The 21970-nt window shown below is 43.6% G+C and overlaps 1 protein-coding gene across 1 annotated transcript in view; it reads right to left on the minus strand.

Annotated features, from left to right (window-relative positions):
- The window catches only part of LOC130276146 (inter-alpha-trypsin inhibitor heavy chain H3-like), a 55345-nt gene extending 34742 nt beyond the window's left edge, over positions 1-20603 (minus strand). Inside the window, exons 1-11 of the mRNA XM_056525097.1 lie at positions 20483-20603; positions 14759-14916; positions 11998-12102; positions 11380-11542; positions 11030-11140; positions 8958-9086; positions 8768-8884; positions 8391-8559; positions 7795-7920; positions 5375-5556; positions 3623-3808 (exon numbers count right to left, since the gene is read on the minus strand). Coding sequence (XP_056381072.1) covers positions 3623-3808; positions 5375-5556; positions 7795-7920; positions 8391-8559; positions 8768-8884; positions 8958-9086; positions 11030-11140; positions 11380-11542; positions 11998-12102; positions 14759-14913 — 1443 coding nt within the window. The 5' untranslated portion in view covers positions 14914-14916; positions 20483-20603. The remainder of the gene's footprint in view (positions 1-3622; positions 3809-5374; positions 5557-7794; positions 7921-8390; positions 8560-8767; positions 8885-8957; positions 9087-11029; positions 11141-11379; positions 11543-11997; positions 12103-14758; positions 14917-20482) is intronic.
- Between the last annotated feature and the right edge of the window lie 1367 nt (positions 20604-21970).

Consider the following 21970-nt stretch of genomic DNA (forward strand, 5'->3'; position numbering starts at 1 on the left):
CCATTAACAAGGGGGGGGGGGGTGTTTAGCAGAGTCATCTCATTATCATTGTAGGGGCAGGGTTAGCAGAGTCATCTCATTATTAGGGTGCGTTCACACTGAGTAATTCAAGAGGAATTTACTTGAGTAATTCCTCTTGAATTCTCCGCTCCATATTAATGCACATCTCCTCTGCCCATTGACTTTAATGTTATTTCTGCTGTCCTGTTCACACTGCGGAAATTCTGCTAGCAGAATTCCGACGCTGAATTCCTTTCCGCTTAAAGAAAGAACATGTTCATTCATCAAGCAGAATCCAATAGAAGTCAATTGTAAAAAAAATTCTGCCCGACATTGTTTTCAAGCGGAATTCAAGCGGAATTTGAGCGGAATTCAAGCGGAATTCAGAAAAGTAGATTAAATAGCCTCCTCCTTCATTCCTCTTAATTTCCGCATGGAAAATCCGCTTGAATTCCGCTAAAATTCGACTTGATGGAGAAGGCAACAATTTCCTGACCGAAATTATTCCTTGTGAATTCCTCTTGAATTCCTCAGTGTGAACGCACACTTAGGGTGCAGGGTCAGAAGAGTTATCTCATTATCATTAATGGGGTACTCCACCCCTAGACATCTTATCCCCTATCCAAACTTATTCAGATTATTCAGATTCGGTGGATTGCGACGATGACCAGCGTTTTTTTAATTGTCAATAAAAGGGTTAACGAGGGCTGTGGGGGAGTGTTTTTTTAAATAATATTTTTTTCAATGTGTCGTGTTTTTTATAATTGAATTTTCAGGCTTAGTAGTGGAAGCCATCTTGTAGACAGAATCCTTTACTAAGCTGGGGCATAAGCCCAAAAATCAGTTAGCGCTAACCCCCAATTATTACCCCAGTACCCACAGGGGTGCCGGGAAGAGCCAGTACCAACAGGCCCGGAGCATCAAAAATGGCACTCCTGGGCCTAGGCGGTAACAGGCTGGTGTTATTTAGGCTGGGGCGGGCCAATAACAATGGTCCTCGCTCACTGGTAACGTCAGGCTGTTGCTGCTTGGTTGGTATCTGGCTGATACTGAAAATAGGGGGAACATTTATTTATAAAAAAAAAACAAACAAACATAGGGTTCCCCTTAGTTTCAGTATCAGCCATATACCAACCAAGTAGCAACAGCCTGACATTACCAGGGTGGGCGAGGACCATTGTTACTGGCCCTGTCCAGCCTAAATAATGCCAGCCTGTTACCACCTAGGTCCAGGAGCGCAATTTTTGACGCTCCGGGCCTGTTGGTACCGGCTCTTCCTGGCATCCCTGTGCCGGTGGGTACCGGGGTAATAATTGGGGGTTAGCGCTAGCTGATTTTGGGCCTAATGCTAAGCCCCGGCTTAGTAATGGATTCTGTCTACAAAACCGTTTCCACTACTAAGCCTGAAAATTCAATTAAAAAAAAACATGACACATCGAAAAAAAATGTTTAATTATAAAAACACTCCCCCAAAGTCCATTTTTATTGAAATAAAAAAAAAAGCTGGTCATCATCGCAGTCCATCGAATCTGATGTATTCCTCTGCATTCACGTATCTGAAATGAGAAGAAAAGAAAAACAAGAAATATGGGTTAATATGCAGTATACATAATGCAGCATGTTCCTAAACAGGGAGTCCCCAATTGTTGCTAAACTACAAATCCCATCATGGGGGGCTGTAGTTAAGCAACAGCTGAAGTCTCCCTGTTTGTAAACACACTGCCAGAAGGGCTTTGTTCCCATTATGCAAAACGCATAATGAGAACAGAGCCATACTTACCACCCTGACTTCAGGCCTGGACGGTGTAGCTCCACCCCGAATGACGTCATCACTAGGGGAGGAGCAGTAAAGGTTGCAGGGGGTCTCAGGAGTTAGACCCCCTTTCGATCTGTCCCTCAGCCTTTGGACTACTATTCCCATGATGGGACAGAGTCCGCAATCCGCAGTTATTAAATGGTCACTGTCAGATACAAAAACTTTTGATATGTTGTAAAGCATGCAAAATCAATAGGGTTTGCAATTGCTTTCATTAGAAAATTTTCAGTATTTCATACTGAAAAAGCCAGTCAAAGAACTGCCCCCCTGCCTGCTTCGACACATACTAGTCCTGCTGTGTCCATGCGTCATCACCATGTCATGGACCCACTTTCTTGATTGACAGCTGTGAGTGCAGGGCTCACAGTTAGAGGAAAAATCCTCCCACTGTCAGCTTGTATCCTGCTACTGTCAGTGAGGACAAGCTTGGAGTTGTAGTTTTGCTAATGCTAGGGGAGAGACCTACACAGTGAGGCCACGCCCCCTCCCTTTGAGAGGAATTCAGACTAGTGAGCTAAATTAAAAGTGTAATAAAAAAAATGAATAAAGGGGCTAGACACATAAAAATTACATGTACCTGGTCAGGATTAGGTACTCAGTGATATTTAAAAAAATGTTTTTTAGTTGGATCTACGTTTAAGTTAACAAGCCAGTGGCACATGCGGCTCCCCTGCGCTCACTCCCGGCTCCAGGCGGGGAATACTGTATACGCTGTCATCATTCATAATCCGCGCCGCCGGGAGACCGGAGCTCTGATTGGTGAATAGCTATTCACCAATCAGAGCTCCCGGCGGCGGGGATTATGAATGATGACAGCGTATCCAGGAGCCTGGAGCCAGTGGCTTGTTAACTTAATAAATGCAGATTGCAGCGGGTCTCAGCAGAATGACCTGGTGCCATCTGCTCCTCAGCCCCTGGACTATAACTCCCATCATGGAAAGAGCAGGTCATTCTCCAGAGACCCACTGCGATCCGCATTTATTAACTGTACAAGCCGGCAGAACATGTGGCTCCACTGCGCTCCCCGCCAGCTCCTGCATACAGCTTACATAATTCATAATCCACTATTCACCAATCAGAGCTCCCGTATCCCGGCGGCGTAGCTATTCAACAATCAGAGCTCCTGGGTACCAATGGCGGGGATTATGAACTGTGAGAGCGGTATACAGGAACCGGCGGGTAGCGTAGTGGAGCCGCATGTGCCGCCGGCTTGTATAGTTAATAAATGCGGATTGCAGTGGGTCTCTGGAGAATGACCTGGTGCGATCTGCCCCCTCAGCCCCTGGACTATAACTCCCATCATCAAGTCTGTTCATGATGGGAGTAATAGTCCTAACTGTCCCAAAAGAGTCCTGCAGCCGAGGGATGTGCAAGTGCCGTCCCTCAGCGCTGCGGTACTACAACTACTCCCATCATGGGACAGACTCTGTCCCATGATGGGAATAGTTGTAGTTTAGCAGTGTTGAGGTACGACTCCTGCATCCCCCGTCTTTCTCGGTAGAAAACTTTCCTATGTGTCCTTTTTAATGGTGTTTTTTTGCATTAAAAAAACGTATTTGCGCCAAAAAATGCATCTAAACAAAAAAACGCACATGATAAATTAGTATCCACTGCAAAATGCATTCCACAATACACAAAAAAATATAGTACTTGCTTTTTGCTCTATCAAAAAAGACGCACAAAAAAGACGCAAAATAACTGAATGTGCAAAAATTTACGCAACATATAGAAAAGAAAAAGCTTCTACCACTAATGATAAATTCCCCCCATTTTCCTTAAACCTGCAGCAGCAGATCTCAGACTCACGCCTTGGGCTTTGACTTCCGCTGTGAGAGTCTCTACACTGTTATTCAATATATGGCCAGCCACGATAATTTCAGAGCCCTGGTAATAATGCTTGAAGCTGTTCTTGGTCACATAATCCACTGAATTATCCAGATACTGCAGCTCAATATCCAAAAGCATCGGGTTTGCCACTTCATTGTAGAAGCCCTTAAAGACAAGTTAGGAAGAGGGATTATAAGTCTATTCTAAGGAGGTAGAACATGTCCATAGAACAATCAGATCTCATTATTACAGTGTTACAGAGTTTCCTGGAAAAGGCAATGCTATCACAGAGGTAGCCAACATAGAGGCAAAGAGGGCCACGAGAAGGCCGAGCTTAGGCTATCCTTAATCCCCTTATCTTCCTGTTGGCTGTGGGAAAGTAAACACAACTCCCTCTCTATGGCCCTTAATCATCAAAAAATTGTCTTCTCTCCCATAATTGATGGGGTGAGAATGAGCAGAACAAGCATTGTCTAAAGCCCCTCACCCAACCACTGTTGGGATGGTGGTGATGTTATGCTAAGAAGTAGCTCTGAGTTTGGGTTTGCTTTTTGCACCCTACTGTACTCTATGTATAAACAGTAAATGGTCAGCGGCATAAATAAACAAAGCCAAGTCTTAAGCTGTGGTCACTATGATTTTTAGGGATCCTTATTTAAAGGAGTAGAGCAGCCAAAAATAACTTATTCCCTATCCAAAGGATAGGGGATAAGTTATAGATCTCGGGGGGTCCAAGTGCTGAGAACTCCCGAGATCCCCTAAACGGGGCCCGGCAGTCTGCCGGAAGCAGCCATTCCGTATCCCGCAGGAAGCCGCGACTGACGCACTCCCCTCCAAGTATCTCTATGGGATACATGGAGGGGGCGTGTCCACCGATGCTCCATGCAGGGGTCGGCACGCCCCCTTCTAGCAGACTACTGGGCCACCGTTCAGGAGATCACGGGGGTTGCAGTGCTCAGGTCCCCGCGATCTATAACTTATCCCCTATCCTTTGGATAGGGGATAAGTTATTTTTCACTACAGAACTCCTTTAAGAGTCCCTACTCTTAAACACTGTATGTGTTAGGCTAAGTTCACACGTCTTTTCTTTCAGCCGTCTTTCGTACCCAAAAACAGTTTTTTGTCTGTTTTACGGTACAAAAAACAGACATAATTTTCCAGTTAATAAGCTCAATGGAACGCCAGAAAAAGCATGGTAATACACACATTGTATTTTTAAAAACCCATTATTTTAGAAAAAGACGAAATTTTTTTTAACAAGAGAAAGCTAAAAAAAAGCTATCTTATTTGTGGTAAAAAGATGGGCCTAAAAGAATTATGGGTGAACATGACCTCAAAGACGTTATCCCCTACCTAGGGAATAACAGCTGATTTGTGCGGGTCCCCAACTGACCATGAGAATAAAGATGAAATGTTCCCTATGAAGAAAGTGCACAGCACATGTGAGGCTACCGCTCTGTTTATTGATAATGGGGCTCCTAACACTGCAAAGCACTGAGTTCAGCAATGTTTAGGAACCAAATAGAGAAATGCTGTGCACTCCATTCACTCCGGGGACAATTTTCTCCCTGTTCTAGTAATCAGTGGGGACCCCAGCGGTCAAACCCCACCAAATAGCCTGCTATCTCCTATCCTGTGGATAAGATACAACTTCTTGGGAATACGCCTTTAAGAATTAACTTTTTTTCTTTAAGAACACATGACATAGAATATATAAAGTATGCTGATCACCTGTAACTGCAGAGCAGAATCTGAGTCCTCATATATGCGACGTGCCAGTCCTCCATTTTCTAAGGCTAATTTCTCCAAAAAGTTAAAGTCGACACCGCTGCCAAATCCCAAACAGTACAATGTGGCCTGACCATCTAGAGATCGTTTCACATTGTCTATTATCTTCTTGTGATCAGTAATTCCTGTAGAATATCAGTGATTATTAATCAGGGTGACAACTGTGGCCTTGTCATGGACTTTCTATAGCTATATGAAGGACAGGACCCCCTAAAGCATGGCAGCTAACTCAGAGGTGAATTGGGGGTACCACAACTATGGATTATCAAGAGTGGCTGAGACAGCACATCTATCTGTGCCATCTGATTCTTTATTTAGCAAATTACCATTTAGATTCCAAAAATAAAGTTTAACTTTAACCCTTTAAAGGGGTACTCCGCCCCTCATGACATCACGGCCCGTCCCCTTAATGCAAGTCTATGGCAGGGGGCTTGACGACCACCACGCCCCCTCCCATTGACTTGTATTGACGGGGGCGGGCCATGACGTCACGAGGGGCGGAGCAGTGACGTAACGATGCTCCAGCCCCTGTATTGCCCGTCATTACGTGCAGAGCGAACTCGCTCTGTGCAGTAATGATAGCGGGGTGCTGCAGCAGCGATCCCCAGGATAAGATGTCTAGGGGCGGAGTACCCCTTTAAGGACGCAGGGTTTTTCCATTTTTGCATTTTCATTTTTTCCTCATCACTTTCTAAAAATGATAACGCTTTCAATTTTGCACCTAAATTCCATATTATGGCTTATTTTTTTGTGCCACCAATTCTACTTTGCTGTGACATTAGTCATTTTACCAAAATATCCACGGTCAAGTGGAAAAATTTTTTATTGTGCGACAAAATTGAAGAAAAAATGCCATTTTGTAAGTTTTGGGGGCTTCCGTTTTTACGCCGTACATTTTTCAGTAAAAATTACATCTCATCTTTATTCTGTAGGTCCATACGATTAAAATGATACCCTACTTATATAGGTTTGATTTTGTATTACTTCTAAAAAGAAATCATAACTACATGCAGGAAAATGTATAAGTTTAAAATTGTCATCTTCTGACCCCTATAACTTTTTTATTTTTCCGCGTACGGGCCGGTATGGGGCTCATTTTTTGCGACGTGATCTGAAGTTTTTATCGGTACCATTTTTATATTGATCAGACTTTTTGATCACTTTTAATTAATTTTTTCATGATATAAAAAGTGACCAAAAATACGCTATTTTGGACTTTGACCATGCGATTTAATTAATGATATATTTTTATAGTTCAGGCACTTCCGCACGCGGCGATACCACATATGTTTATTTTTATTTACACAGTTTGTTTTTTTAAGTGGGAAAAGGGGGGTGATTCTTACTTTTATTAGGGAAGGTGTTAAATGATCTTTATTAACTTTTTTTCCCCACACTTTTTTGCAGTTTTGCACTTTTTTGCACTTTTTTGCAAAACTTTTTTTTATAGCCCCCCCCGCCCCCTTAGTGGCTATTACACTGCACACACTGATCTGCTACACAGATCATTGCCGTGTATTGACACGGCAAAGATAAGTGTTATCGGCGGTCGATTGCTCAAGCCTGGATTTCAGGCTTGGAGCAATCGGACGCGATGGAGGCTGGTAAGGGGACTCCGCTCGCATTCTAGCTGATCGGGACATCACAATTTCACCGTGATGGTCCCAATTAGCCCAACTGAGCTGCCGGGAAGCTTTCACTTTAATTTTAGATGCGGCAATCAACTTTAAACGCCGCGTCTAAAGGGTTAATAGTGCACGGCACAACAATCGGTGCCCCACACTATTAGCCCAGGCTGTCATTAGCCGCCGGGACGGACATGGCGTGACCCCACTTTATATACCGGAACCGGGCGCAGGGCGTACAGATACGTCCTGCATCCTTAAGAGGTTAAAGGGAATGTGTTGCCTAGATTTTTTTTTTCCTGGTTACAGACAGATACTGAAACATTTTTGTCTAACCTGTTACTATTTTTTTATTGCCTAAGCTCTTTTTAACAGCATTTAGTGATATGCTTTACAGCATTACCCATGGACCATAGACAACAATAGACAAGACCTGTCCCATTCAGCTGAACTGAAGACAGCACCTAGCATTCTGAGCATAACCTGCTTTAAGCAATAGGTCATTTTCTGATTACACATTCCCTTTAGGTTTGCCAAATACAGAAACTCTTGGCTCCAGTCTAACCAATGCTGCAGTATTTTTGGATACTCATTGCTGCTTTGAAATGGTTATAAATTGTCCTGTTCATGATAGCTTTGAGATGAATGGCTCTCTACCTATCACATAACTGCATGTTTGTTTTGTGGCATTGTTCTAGTGTTCTTCTATAACTTGTATGACAACATTCACTCACTCACCAGATGTGGGTTCGCCATCAGAAAGGAATAATATCATAGAGATGCTCATGGGAGCCAGCACATTATTAATGGTGGCATTTGTGAGCATTTTTGCTGCAGTCAGCAGAGCTTTATTGATGTCTGTCCCTGGAAAACAATTAAGTAAAGGTAAATGATGAACAAAAAATTTAACATAAATGGGGACCTACCCCATCCACTGACACTATATGAACCCATCATATAAGATCAATTCATCTGCTGACTACTCATATCCATAAGGGGAGTCTATGATTATAAAAGAGCCAATAACCCAATGAATGACCCATATTAAGGTTCATCTCGGCACACTTCCTTTCATTCTGCCCTCCCCGGAAAATCATATGCATCCATTAATATGTTTCAGATAAGTTTAGAAAATAAGGAAAGGGAGGTCTAGAACAGACTTTACATCTGCACTTTTAGGAGTTTCATTGGCTGGGGGGGGGGGGGGGGGGAGGTTGGGCAGTGCACATTTTAGCATGTTGTACCCATGGCACAGCATCAGGAGGTGTAGAGGGTCAGGGTCCTTGAACTGATTTCATATGAACCTCAAGTTCAGCATTTAACTCCTAGCTTACCTCCTCTTGCCGTCATCTTTTTTACAAATGCCTTTGCCTTTTTAATGTTGGTCGGGGTGGCTCTGACAAGAGTCTTCTTCCAATTATCAACTTTATCATCAAATATTAGGATTCCAATGAAATCCTCCTTTGGCATATCCTCCAGTATCTTTGTAAAGGCTTCATAAGTCTACAAACATTAATGATAGGAGAAAGGTTTTGTCCTGTTTTGTATCATGATGGGAAGGGGAAAAGACAGATCTTTGAAGGATAATATTCCATAGTGTCTCCATTGTTACAGTCAACAGACTATATTAAAGTATTGCATAACAATATGTTATAGTTTTATTATGTGGTTTGTGGGCATTGGTTCAGGGAGTGTCCAGCACTATTGTTACCTGTTTGATTTTGTTTCCGTACATTGACCCACTGTGATCGATGACAAACAGCACATTTTTCGGTAAACGTTTAAGGTTGGTCGGGGCAAAGTAATGGACAAAATATCCATTGACGATCTGTGAGAAGCAAAGGACAATGTAACAGAGTAATAATCCTGCTGAATGTAGGTGTAATGATTTATCCAGTTACCTGCACTTTCCCAGCAGAAACTTCTCTCTTGACATCATATGTTATCTTGAGATCCCCATCCAGAAGGGTCTCCACACAATCAGGACATCGGCGCTGCTGGTGCAGGGTTGGTTTAAATTCTATATTAGCCTGACAAATACAGAAAAATGCCAGTTAATGACAAAAAAAATGTATGCACAGACTCACAGACTGCCTTTTAGCCGGACAGGAAACAGCATAAGGCTGTAATTTTCAGTCCCGGACAAAATCTGATAGGTCATTAAATGACCTGACCAAAGTCACTAGCTAACTCTGTTCGGCTCATAGGACTGAATGGAGTACAGCACAGGTCAGGTGGTTTAAAAATTCCTTCACCAGATCCAGCCCCGTAAGCACAGAATCAATGTGAATGTACCCTAAGTAATAGCTGCTAGAAGCTACTTTAAATGTAGAGGACAGGAAAGTACCATATAAAAAAAAAAAATAGCTGTCCTCATCTGGGGTCCAAGGAAGCAGCTGATCCTGACACAGGTAATAAACAGTACAAAACATGTAATACCCCACTATACTGCAGAGCGGAGCTACTAGACCGCTAATCAATGCATGAGCTTGGGTATTAGTGGGGCTTTACCAGTGAAATCCCTAATCTGATTGGTCAGTTCCAGCCATTCACATGTGCCGCAGATCCGTACAGTCAGTGCAATTGTGTAATGAGTATAGTTTTAAGTTACCATCGTCTAAGGCCATGTTCACACGGAAGAATTTCCGTGTCAGATTCCGCATTGAAACTCGGCATGAAGATTCCGTTACAGCAGAGTCCCGTTGAATTCAAGATGTTTCCAGCAAGGAAATTCCATTCTCTGTGTCCACACAAAGTATGAACATGTTCATTCTTTGTAAGGAATCTGTATGGAATGCATAGCAGTCTATGAGATGGCGCATTCCAGTGCGGTCCTAGCGCTGGCATTGTCTGGAATGTCTGCACAGATTTGTCCGTACGGACATTCCAACGTGTGAGCATAGCCTAAAGGTGCCCATCTAAAGTGAATGGCAGCCTCCCGACGCTCCACAAACAGATTAATGTATGGCCACCCTACCATTGTATATTTAAAACATTGCAACTTGAGGAGCACCAAATAAGGCATCAAATAAGTAGTAGACTCCACCCATGAATGTTATATTCCTTTCCTGACATAGATATTGACTGTCCAGTGAACACCTTATAGTGGTACTCTGACACTAGAGAAAAAAAATGCTGTAGAAGCATATATCATTGCTTACCTGTCTGCCCCAGTTCAGAAACCACCAAAAATCCATCTGTTTTGTGCGTGTTACTCCTGTACTTCCTGAATGTACTTGCTGGTTGAGCAGTTGCTCAGCACTCTAAATCCAGAATACATTGATTTTCCTCAGCTCTTCATCACAGTCCTCCCACCGTGCTCAATCCCCTTCCTCAGCAACCCTGCCATTTTCCTACCCAGATATGTTGCAAAACATCTAATTTTACAGCAGACTACCACACAATGATTGAGGGTGCAGCATCTGCTGCATTCATTCCCTGTCTGCTCCTCTGCCTGGGGCATTATTCAGCATAAGGCAGTATGTTATAAACACATCTCATTCTCCCTAGATGTTCTATAAAAGATATATGTGTAAATGACAGGAAATGGTGATGTAGGCTGTAGGGGCTGGTCAGAATTCATGACATTACTCAGGGGTGGATCTGGAAATCAGAGACAAGATGACAAGATCCAGCCACACCTCCTGAGACAGCGAGGAGGATGTGTTGTCTCAGGAGAGAGAGGAGCAGGGAAGCTGGAGACAATACCAAGCAGAAAATAAAAACACTGGCATGCTGAAGTCAATACAATTTTTGATAACTATATATATATATATATATATATATATATATATAGTGGGGTGATAGTCTTATTTAAATGCAGTTTTCTAATATTGTAATACCCTTTTAATGTGGGATTTATACATTTCAATAATTCTTTAGTGTAGAATGAAGAGATGTTCGGAAGTTTCCTTTAAGTACCAGATTTTCATGACTACAAAAATCATTTCCTACCCCCTGAATTGGCCATTACCTTAGTTTCTGTCTGATTTAGTCTGACCATATCAGAAAGTTCATTTGTCATAAATGTCCCTGTGGCTGTCAGGAAGCTGATTCCTTGTGGTTCAATGATGTCCACATTGATCTGCAAAATATCCATACAAAATATTATGACATTAGTATACCACATGGCTTTGTTGCAGAGATGAGAGCTCCGCATGGAGAATAAATCTGAAAAAGGGACATAAACCAGTGACTATAACTGATAAGATTAATCTTGATATGGGATATGGGATAGTCATTGTGACAATGCTGCCTCTGCAGCACAGAGCTAATGTGGAGGAGGTCTGTAATGATCTTGTGTTCTCCTTGATCATCACTCACCTGAAAGTTTTCCACAAGTTGTTTGGGTCTAATTCTCAAGTATAATTCATATTTGCCGAGCTGCCGCTTCAATAACTCTTCATAGACCAACTTAAATGTTGCTGTAGATAGAGGTCCCACATTGACTGATATTTTGAAATTCTCCATTTTGCGTCCAGAAGATCTACACAAAGATATTCCAAGAGCCTCAAGTTTAATATTTCATATAAGGAAATAAGGACAAATAGGGTTAAAGTATCAATTCAGGAGAGTACGATGTCCTTGGGAGCAATCCTGAGATCCAGAAAATCTAATTTAGCCTCTGTTCACAATGAATCCACAGTGCATATTTGATGAAAAATAAACTTCCAGTGCATATGTCAAATACAATCATAGGCCTTATTTATTCAATAGGTGGAAAAGGAGCGTTCTTTTGGCCTCAGTTAAGCTGGTATACATTGGTCTAACACCCAATAGGAAAACAAATAGTGCATTAAATTGGTGGCATGCAATCTCATCAATACTTTGGGTCCTCCTCTCTTCTATATAAACTGTTGGCTTCCAGAGATAAGTACATAGGAGAGAGGCAAATTCTATCCATGGGTACCAGATCAATAAATGGTAATGTAAAATACGTACTGGACCAGGCCAGCGCTCTGCCCCCTGGATACAGCTGTTTGATACTTTTTCTTCGCGTCAGCCTTCTCTTTAACAATCCCAACGTGCGTAACATTGTCAATGATCCTTGTAGAAACAATGTACATTATCATCAGTAACATATTATCACAAGAGAAGCAGTTTAATGACATTACAAACTGATCTTTACACTACAATATATGCTTTCCACACAGGGTTTTTTCTGGTGTTTTTTTCAAAAACACCAGAAGACAGAAGTGTATTCAAAAGGAATGGAAAATATAAAGGACAGATTTATACTTCTTTTTTCTGATGGATCCACTTCTGACTTTGGCTCAAAAACTGCTGTGGCAGTTTTCCAAAAAGCACCAGAAAAAAACTTGAGTGAAAACCTAGCCTAAATGTGCTCTAGAAGCTAGCCATAGACATGAACTATTTAATCACAGATCATTGGTAAATCCAACTTATTTTAGGAAAAGTGACACCTAAGACAAACATTAGCCAAACCTGATATTTTCAGTGGGACCAGCCAACCATCTAATGTATTGGGAAGTGGGAATGTCCACCATGACAATTGACAATAGAAAGAAGTGGAAAGAAGGATCAGGCATGTTGGATATTAACAAACCCGATCCATTGTTTTTAAGGGAGGAGCTTGGCAGAGAGTCAAAATAAACTAACAGCTGTCTTATAGTTTCTATTTTCAAGGGACTGGACATCTACCACAGTAGTGCACCTAAATTCCTGTATTGTATTGTTCTAATTGTTACACATCCACACAGTCTATCTGGTGTAGGATTCTATTGTGGCACTTGTAGTCCGCTGCAGGCATCCTCCATTGTATGCATTTTTATGCTGGGGATCGCCCCTAGCAATGGACTACAAGGGCAGGATCTGCTCCCCCAGTATAAATGCACAACCGCATTTGGGGTTGAGCAACTCCAGCCATTTGAGACTCCAGCCATTTTGTTGTTGTTTAAATTTTATACTTGGAGGTGTGTAAACTCCATATGTAATGCGCCTTGAACATTTTCTAGGCAGCATTATGGTAGCACCTGTGAGGCCATGCACCTATATTAGCCAACTCAGGTGGGGCTTGCAGTTTGCCTCCCTCCTCCCATTGTACGTGTGCCACGCTGGAGGGTACCTGGGAGGAGGCTGTGAGCCGACCTAATGCTACCGTAATTGCCCACTGGACCCTGTTTTGCTTATCACGCACAGGTAGGTTTAGTGTTAGGTCCCGTGCCATTTGAGAAACCTTGGCGTTGGTGTGCGGGCTCTGGTATGTCCTTCATATAAGGATATACTGGCGAATGTCTCAATTTTAACATCAGTGTTGAGGGATAGCCAATGTCACTGTATACATCTACCACAGTAGTACATCTAAATTCCTGTATTGTATTATTCTAATTGTTACACATCCACACCGTCTATCTGGTGTAGGATTCTATTGTGGCACTTGTAGTCCACTGCAGGCATCCTCCATTGTATGCATTTTTATGCTGGGGATCGCCCCTAGCAACGGACTACAAGGGCAGGATCTGCTCCCCCAGTATAAACCGCATTTGGGGTTGAGCACCTCCAGCCATTTGAGACCACGTTTTTTGTTGTTGTTTCAAGGGACTGGACAATTAAGATGTATAGGGCCTATTGACTCTCCTTTCACATAGGAAGAAGGATGAGGAATGTTATATTACTACACCTAATCATTAGAAGTGTCCTCTTCTCTATCAATTGACAACTTATGGGCACTTGGCCAAGCTGAATATGCAGATGTATGGAGGGAACCAAGACAAATAGCTGTCAGCCACACAAGCATTTAGCTTTTAGTTATTGAAGTTGTATGTGCACCTTAAGGTGCAGGGGTCACCTTGAAGGGAATCTGCCAGCTGTATTTGCTGCTAAGATCTGCGGGCGCCAGTGGATACCTGTTAGGGTATAAAAGCAAATTGCACCTTTCCTGGAGTTAATTGCGGTTGCCAAATTTATAAAATTGTCTATCTACTTCTCAGCCAAATGTCAAGGAGGCATGGCTAAGCGTCTCAATTGAAACACCAGGGCTCTGTATGGGAGTCAAGTAGGGGCTCGGATGTTTGGGAAAGTAAGTAGGCATGTTGGGCTGTGGCACTTGAGCAGCTCAGCCCTGCCTCATTCACACTTGGCTGAGATATAATGAGATTTTATAAGTTTGGTAACCACTGTCAGCTCCAGGAAAGTTAGTTTTAAAGGGGTACTCCGCTGCTCAGCATTTGGAACAAATTGTTCTGAATGCTGGAGACTGCGCTGGTAGCTTGTGATGTCATAGCCCTGCCCCCTCACAATGTTACGCCCCGCCCCCTCAATGCAAGTCTATGGGAGGGGGCGTGACACCCCCTCCCATAAACTTGCATTGAGGGGGCGGGTAGTGACATCATGAGAGTGGGGCAATGACGTCATGAGCTCCCGGCGCCGGCTCCAGCATTCAGAACAGTTTGTTCCAAATGCTGAGCAGCGGAGTACCCTTTTAATACCCAAACAGCTATTCAACGGTATCTGTAGCTCTTAGCAGCAAATACAGATGAAGGATTCCCTTTTACATCTGCTAGGATTTAGTTTTTTTGTGTCAGACCACCAAAAACATGAGATTCACCAAATTTAGATCTGCCAAAGTTCACTAACAAATATCTTATGCATATGACCAGCATTACTTTATTCATTTCTTGACATATTTGCCGATTAGGAGCCTGGAAAAGCTGTAAGTAAAGTTCTTCTATAAAACACTCACATGGTGAAGTTGGTGATAAATGCTGTTTTTGGCAGCTCCATTTCAAAAATGGCTTCTTGGGAGGAATTAAATATGTTTTTGATGACAGTGGTTATAAAGGTCCGAGCAAAACGCGATGAGACCCTGGTGTGAATGTGCATGCTCCGGATCTCCATCTTCTGAAAAGACAAATACCTATTTATATTACAGTGTATACAAAATGAAAGTTGCAGCAGCACTCTTGGTCAAAAATGGAGGTGTTAAGTGCACTTTTTGATCAAAATGTGTCCTTCATCCTCCACGTGGAGGTGGCCTCACTTCAGATGGGACCCTAACACGCCCACTCTACGTACCTCTGCTGGGCATATAGCCTCTGACTGGGTGACATGCAGGATCCACTATCAATTTAAAAAAACTTCCTGTGAACAGGGAGGGGTACACGGCTAAAGAGGGTGCCACTCCCCATAACTTGCATAGCAAATAAAAATAAAAAATAGCGAGCACTACTACCTAATACATGGATACACGCTCTTGTAGCAAATACAAACTATACAAAATGAAAGTTGCAGCAGCACTCTTGGTCAAAATGGAGGCTCTTAGGGTACTTTTTGATCAAAAGCAATCATGTAGTTCTACTTTGGTACTTTCTTGTTAATGTCCACTACAGTACTCTTTCTAAAGCTGTACTTAGAAATGTCCCTTGATGATGCAAAATCCACAAGAGCAGCAATATACAGAGAATATTCTCTAATTATCATGTATAATAACCTATCTATCAAAAGAAGAATATGATGGGTAAGAAAAGCTTGCTGAGTAATAAGTCTGACAAAAACAGACAACAACAAAGGTCAAGATAAATAAAGGGTAGAACATGAAGGAGGGGTTAGGGGGGAGTAGTATTGTTGTAGGTGCCAAAACAAGAGAAACTTTTGTCTCTTTAAAGGGGTACTCCGCTGCTCAGCATTTGGAACAAACTTTTCCAAACGCTGGAGCCAATGCTGGGAGCTCGTGACATCATAGCCATGCCCCTTCATGACGTCATGTCCCGCCCCCACAATGCAAGTCTATGGGAGGAGGCGTGATGGCTGTCATGCCCACTCCCATAGACTCCCATAGAATTGGTTGTGATGTCATGAGGGGGCAGGGCTATGACGTCACGAGCTCCCAGCGCTAGCTCCAGCATTCGGAACAGTTTGTTCCAAAGGCTGAGCAGCAGAGTACCCCTTTAAGGACTTTAGATACTAGAAATGTCCTTTGGATTCCATAATGCTAGGAATAAGTCCAGAATGATATTCACTTAGGCCGCCAAGTTTTTCAATGACCAAATTGTATTAATTTTAGCATAAAGAAATGGAGCAGTCAACTATTTTCATGGTCTCTGGATGGGGAATTTTGCAGCTGTACATGCAAGAGCAGCTTGGTACCCATTTTCTTTGTGAATACATGTATCAATAAACGGGGGGTGGAAGTGGGGGGGGGGGGGGGGCGGAGGGATCTCACAAGAGAGAATATTTGAACAAATCATTTGCCAGAGCTCTAACCTCGCATTAAAAATAATACGATGAGTGGGCAGCCATAAAAAATACAAAGGGTGCCCACACCTGCCTGGTACCGCCAACAAAGAGCTGTCTAATATGTTTATGGAGATCAGTGCGGTATACCATGAGCAGTTGAAGCATGAAGCTTCACCTTAAAAGCCCCTTTAACTGTCCAGTTACATAATGGACGGGAAATAAAAGTTAATATACTAAATTTCTTCCCCAAATCAAAATTTGCAGACAGCAGAAGGCAGTCTTCTTCCTGCTACCTTAACCTTTGATCTTCTACTTGTCTGATAATTTGCTTCAAAGAATCACTGCAGGTAAAATGTGTCTGTCTTGGGTCCACACAATTACTGACAGCAAGCAAATATATTGAAAATGTAGAGCAGTTAAAACTCTAAGTAAAAAATTAATTATACATTTGTATCTAATAATACAGTAAATTCACCATGATTAGTTTTAATAAATAAATATATACATATATATATATATATATATATATATATATATATATATATATATCTGTAAAACTATGATAACTAACCGTTCCCCCATGACATGAAGGTAGAATACACAGGGTGACAAGGACCGGTACCAGCAGCCTCCACCAGTAGAGATTCCCCATAGCTTGGTTGGATCACTATCTGGTTGCTCTCCGGGCACTTTCTGGTTTAATGGATAACTCTCCTCAGTGGTAGTTTGTGCAAAAACAAACAGGAATGTCAAACATTTGTGTCCTAAAAAGGATTTTTCAGCTTGCGTGTCACATGGTGTCCAAATATCATCAACACCAACCTAAAAGACCCAGATCAATACTTGTCCGGCAGTCCTCTGTTTGTTCGTGGGCAGGGTCAACATTGTGGGGAAATAACACTACACAGTTACTACAAAGTTACGCAAGTTAATTTCTAACATGCAACATTCAAACACAACTGCCCCTTGCAGGTTTTCCTTTCTTTTTGCTTGGGACATTCTTGAAGATGCACATTACACATAATGGCATTATAGATTAATCCAAAGAAAAAGCGTTGATCCAGGAGTAAGTCAAACGAATCTAGCTTTATTGAATGTTCACATAAAAACAGGTAAAGCAAACATAGCTAACATCAGATGCGTTTCAGGCGCATGTGCACCCTTCGTCCCTAACAAAGGGTTTGCATGCGCCTGAAGCGCCTCTGTTGTTAGCTATGGTTGCTGTACCTGTTTTTATGTGAACCTTCAATAAAGCTGGATTCATTTGACTTACTCGCTTAAAAAAACGCTTTTTCTTTGGATTACTTTTGCACTTGGCTGTGTGCAGGATCCGTGCCAGTCTCTACGGTGGAGGTGAGCTGGATACAGAACCTTTGCACACATTAAAGATTAATACAGAGAGCAGCATATATAGAACTTCTCTGCAAGCTGATAGGACACATGGGACTTTATTGATGAAAACAGCGGTGATATAATGAGCCCCATTTCCACCGCCATTGTATCATGTACAAGCACAAAACACGACTAAGTAAAAAATAAGAGAGGGATCTGTGGTGACCCACGGTGATGGCAGGACCACGGGGTGTAGCGGTGTAGGTGGATGGGGCAAGAAGGTATTAACCCCATGGGCAAGGTGTTATTAACCGCTAATGTTCATGACGCCAGAGTGGTTTTTGGGTACCGGAACCACACGAACGTTATCTCTCTCTCATGGGTGTTCCAAGTTACATGGGACAGTCGGGAATTGGTGATGGTGGGGCTGACCGTAACCACCACCTACACTGCAGCAGCTTGCGTCACTGAGGGATTACTTGTTGGTGCTTGCTGATCGGGCCAAACGTCCGCCACTGTAGGAGTAGGCCGTGGCCCTTTCGTCGGTACCCGCTGGTGAGGCCAAACCTCTGTTACAGCTGGAGTAGGCCTGGGTACATTAGTTGGTGCCCGATGGTCAGGCCTAACCTCCTAGGAGTAGGCCTGGGCACATCTGTGTTGGAACACTGACGTAGGTACTTGGAATCCATCGCTGGTGGATCAGGATCCTCCTCCTGGACAACTGCTTCCTTAACACTTGGAGGAAGAAGACCGAAGGGATCTGCGTCCCAATCTTCAGAGAGGAAATAGGCAAACGGGATCTGGGTAGGATTCTTGGGTCTGGTGACAGCAGCTGCCCATTCTCCTCGCAAGGTTTGCACTGGAGTATATTCCACAATATCCTCGCTCTTTAGAGAATACTTTTCTTGGGGGAGATAATCCCTCTGTACGGCCCTCCTGTTGACCAGGAGGGTGCCTCCATGATGGCAGTCCATGAGGGTGCCAAACCCCCGTACACGGTCAAATTTCACTACGGTGGCGCGCCGGCGCTCCAGGGGTGCTCTAATCTGCGGATGTACAGGGTGTCTAATTGTTTAGTTTCCTGTTGCTGCCTTTCTTCAAAAGGCAGCGGCTTAGGCCCATATCTCGGCAGCCTTTGGGCCCTCAGTTCCTCCATGATGCGTCTCTCTTAGCCCTTTTGGACTGGGCCGGTGGAACTGGGAAAAGAGACTTCCCGGGCAAGGGAAGTAGATGCTCCCGCATGTATCGGATTAGACTCGGCTCATTGCCGAACAGCCACTTAGGGAGTGGTGGTGACTGGGGACGTGCTGGGGGCTGTTGGGCCTTGGGTGCTGGCTCAGGGCTGGAGGTGGAGGAAGGAGTAGACAACTCGTGGAACATCTTCGCCGCGGCAATTAGTTGATCCTCCGGCTCCATTTTGGGACTCCCGGTGCACATGGATCGCTGTGACTCTGCAATCTTCCTGCTCACTGCCAGCACTCTCTGTAGACTGAAGAGTTCGGGCTCCGCTTCGCCTTTTATATTGGTCTCCAACAAGATGGCCGCCGTACAGAAGGACTACATCAGCGGGGCCTGGGACCGGAAGAGATTCAGCGGTGCATCCTCTTCATCCACCCCCCTGGCAAGAAGGGGCAGACCTTTCAAGTTCCATTTTGCGCTGGACACCACAACATGATCTTCATGCCCGGGGGCGGGACGCTGGCTCTGGAGGGGACCTTTGGCTCGCTTCTCGACCATCAAGTTAACCCTTGCAGGTAAAGCAGATATTATGGCGTGCAACATGGCCTCTGTTCTAATATTGCACATAGTTAGTCCAACTTTTGCATACTTCTTTACATTAAATGGCAGTTTTCTTCACCTTCCCCCCCTACTTTTCAGCGCCAGTATAACAACAAATTTCAATGACAAAGTCTCGTACACTTTCGTGGCGCACACTCTTTCGCAACTGCATGCGATTTTTCACTTGGAGACAATTCAGACTGGGGGGAAGGACTTGCGGAATTTTGCTTATGGTACACACCCATATACTGTTAATGGGTGGCCTGACTTGATTTTGGTGGTTAAGGCACACACCCGTATCCTGTTCATGACACCAAGATTGTGGTGACCCACAGTGATGGTGGGACCACGTGGTGTAGCGGTGCAGGTGGATGGGGCAGGATGGTATTAACCCCAGGGGCAAGGTGTTATTAACCCCTAATGATCATGACGCCAGAGTGTTTTTTGGGTACCGGAACCACACAAACGGTATCTCTGCTATTCCAATGGCTAGGCAGTGAAAGGAGAGTCCACAACCAAGTTATGGTTTAACGGAGGCTTTACTGAGTTAAGACATATTTTATTATCTTCAAAGCTAGGCCAGAATCACAGACAGGTGGCCAGGAACACAGAAGGACCTTGGAATGAATAGCATGACAATAAAGAAGGGAATGCATGAATTGTATAACTTTAGACCAAAATGGGGAAACTTTAAGGCAGGACCACACTGTGTGAAGATAAAGACCTGTCGCAATACTGTTTCTAAAACAAACATCAGAGGTAAAAACACCCAGTCTGGAAGGAGAGCAATATATTTTGTGTAGACACTGCACTAGAATGTCTCAGGCACTCACCACAGAAAAAAGAAAATTATCTGCCACCTCTTCCCAGTAGTTGTCTGTCAGTGTGAGGGTGTTCTCCTTCCATTTGAGAGGAGCCCTATCATAGGGCCTTCTGGAGGCCAAATGTGAAATGTCATAAATACACATCAAGGGTTAAGATAAATCCAAAGACAAGAGGAGATCTTCCAGTTTTGAAGAAGTTAAAGGGGTAGACCAGTTAAGCAAAATATCATTTATTTAACTCCCTCATGTCATGATAAATATATCTTTCCAAGCAAGTATTTATAAGTAATGCTCACCGTTGCAGAGCTTTCTAAGCACAAATCAGGCGAAATGCAGAAAAATTATCTATCCTGCGTTCACTGTGTCTTGGCTTTCCTCCCCTAACTGCCACTGGCCCCCACCCTTGGAGACAGAGACCATGTGACTTTTATGCTGTCTAGGGGGCATGGCTTGCAGTTCTGTCTCTGAGTCCATGTCAGCCATGCCCCCTAGAAGTATCTGCACAGAAGAAAGATCTGATATCTCTGAGGGAGTGAGGGAGTTTAGAGGCCTGGGACAGCAGAAATCTTTAGCTGAGCAGAGGAGAGACAGAAGAGGATGCAGTGTCACATGAGGGGGAAGCAGGAGAGATCTTGATGTGTGATGAAGGAGAGGTGTGTGTGTCTGTCTGCCTTATGAAGCAGAGCTGTGTGTGTTAGTGTTTGTGTCATGAAGCAGAGCTGTGTGTGTGTGTGTATCATGAAGCAGAGCTGTGTGTGTCTGTCTGTCTCTTATGAAACAGAGCTATAGTCAGCTACGTTACCTCCGAGACCTATACCATACTACCTCCGAGGCTGGGACCTCAGAGCCTGCAACTTGCTCTGGGGCAAGGTTTACTGCAGCATCTCTCTGGTAGGCCAGGCCTCCTTTGCGACTTGACTCCCAACCAGTGTGCCTCTAGCTGTGGCAAAACTACAAGTCCCAGCATGTCTGGACAGCCTCTGGTTGCCTGGGCATGCTGCAAGTTTTAATTTTGCAATAGCTGGAGGATCCCTGGTTGGGAAACACTGATTATATATATATAATATACAAAAAAAAAAATATATATAAAAGATATCTCTTTAAGTTAACGCACAATTACTTATATGAAATAAATACATATGTGTGTATGTGTATTTTTATTCAAATATATGTGTGTGTATATGTAATGTATATATACAACCAGGGCTGTGGAGTCGGTAGATAAATGTTACGACTCCGACTCCGGAGTTTCTTGTACTTCCGACTCCGATTCCTCTGTATTAATATGCGAATGTATTTTATACATTCCTTGAAGGAAAGAAAGGCAACATACATGTAATTACCACAGGACTACTGGCTGGGAAGATAACAGTCTACTGTATTGAACAGTTTGTGTGCTGATCGGCTGCTGAAGATGCAGTGGGAGGATCCAGGAAGGGGCATTTATTATAAAACATAATTTCCCTAGTAGAATCCCATATACATGTTTAAAGGGGTACTCTGCCCCTAGACAGCCGGGTCCCGCGCTTTCATTACTACACAGAGCAAGTTCGCTCTGAGCATAATGACGGGCGATACAGGGGACGGAGCAGTGTGATGTCATGGCTCCGCCCCTCGTGGCATCACAGCCCGCCCCTTAATGCAAGTCTATGGCAGGGGGTGTGACGACCATTACGCCCCCTCCCATAGACTTGTATTGAGGCGGCGGGCCGTGATGTCACGAGGGGCGGAGCCATGACGTAACAATGCTCCGGCCCCTGTATCGCCCCTCATTACGCACAGAG

The sequence above is a fragment of the Hyla sarda genome, chromosome 6 (genome assembly GCF_029499605.1).
Source record: "Hyla sarda isolate aHylSar1 chromosome 6, aHylSar1.hap1, whole genome shotgun sequence".
Lineage (NCBI taxonomy): Eukaryota > Metazoa > Chordata > Amphibia > Anura > Hylidae > Hyla > Hyla sarda.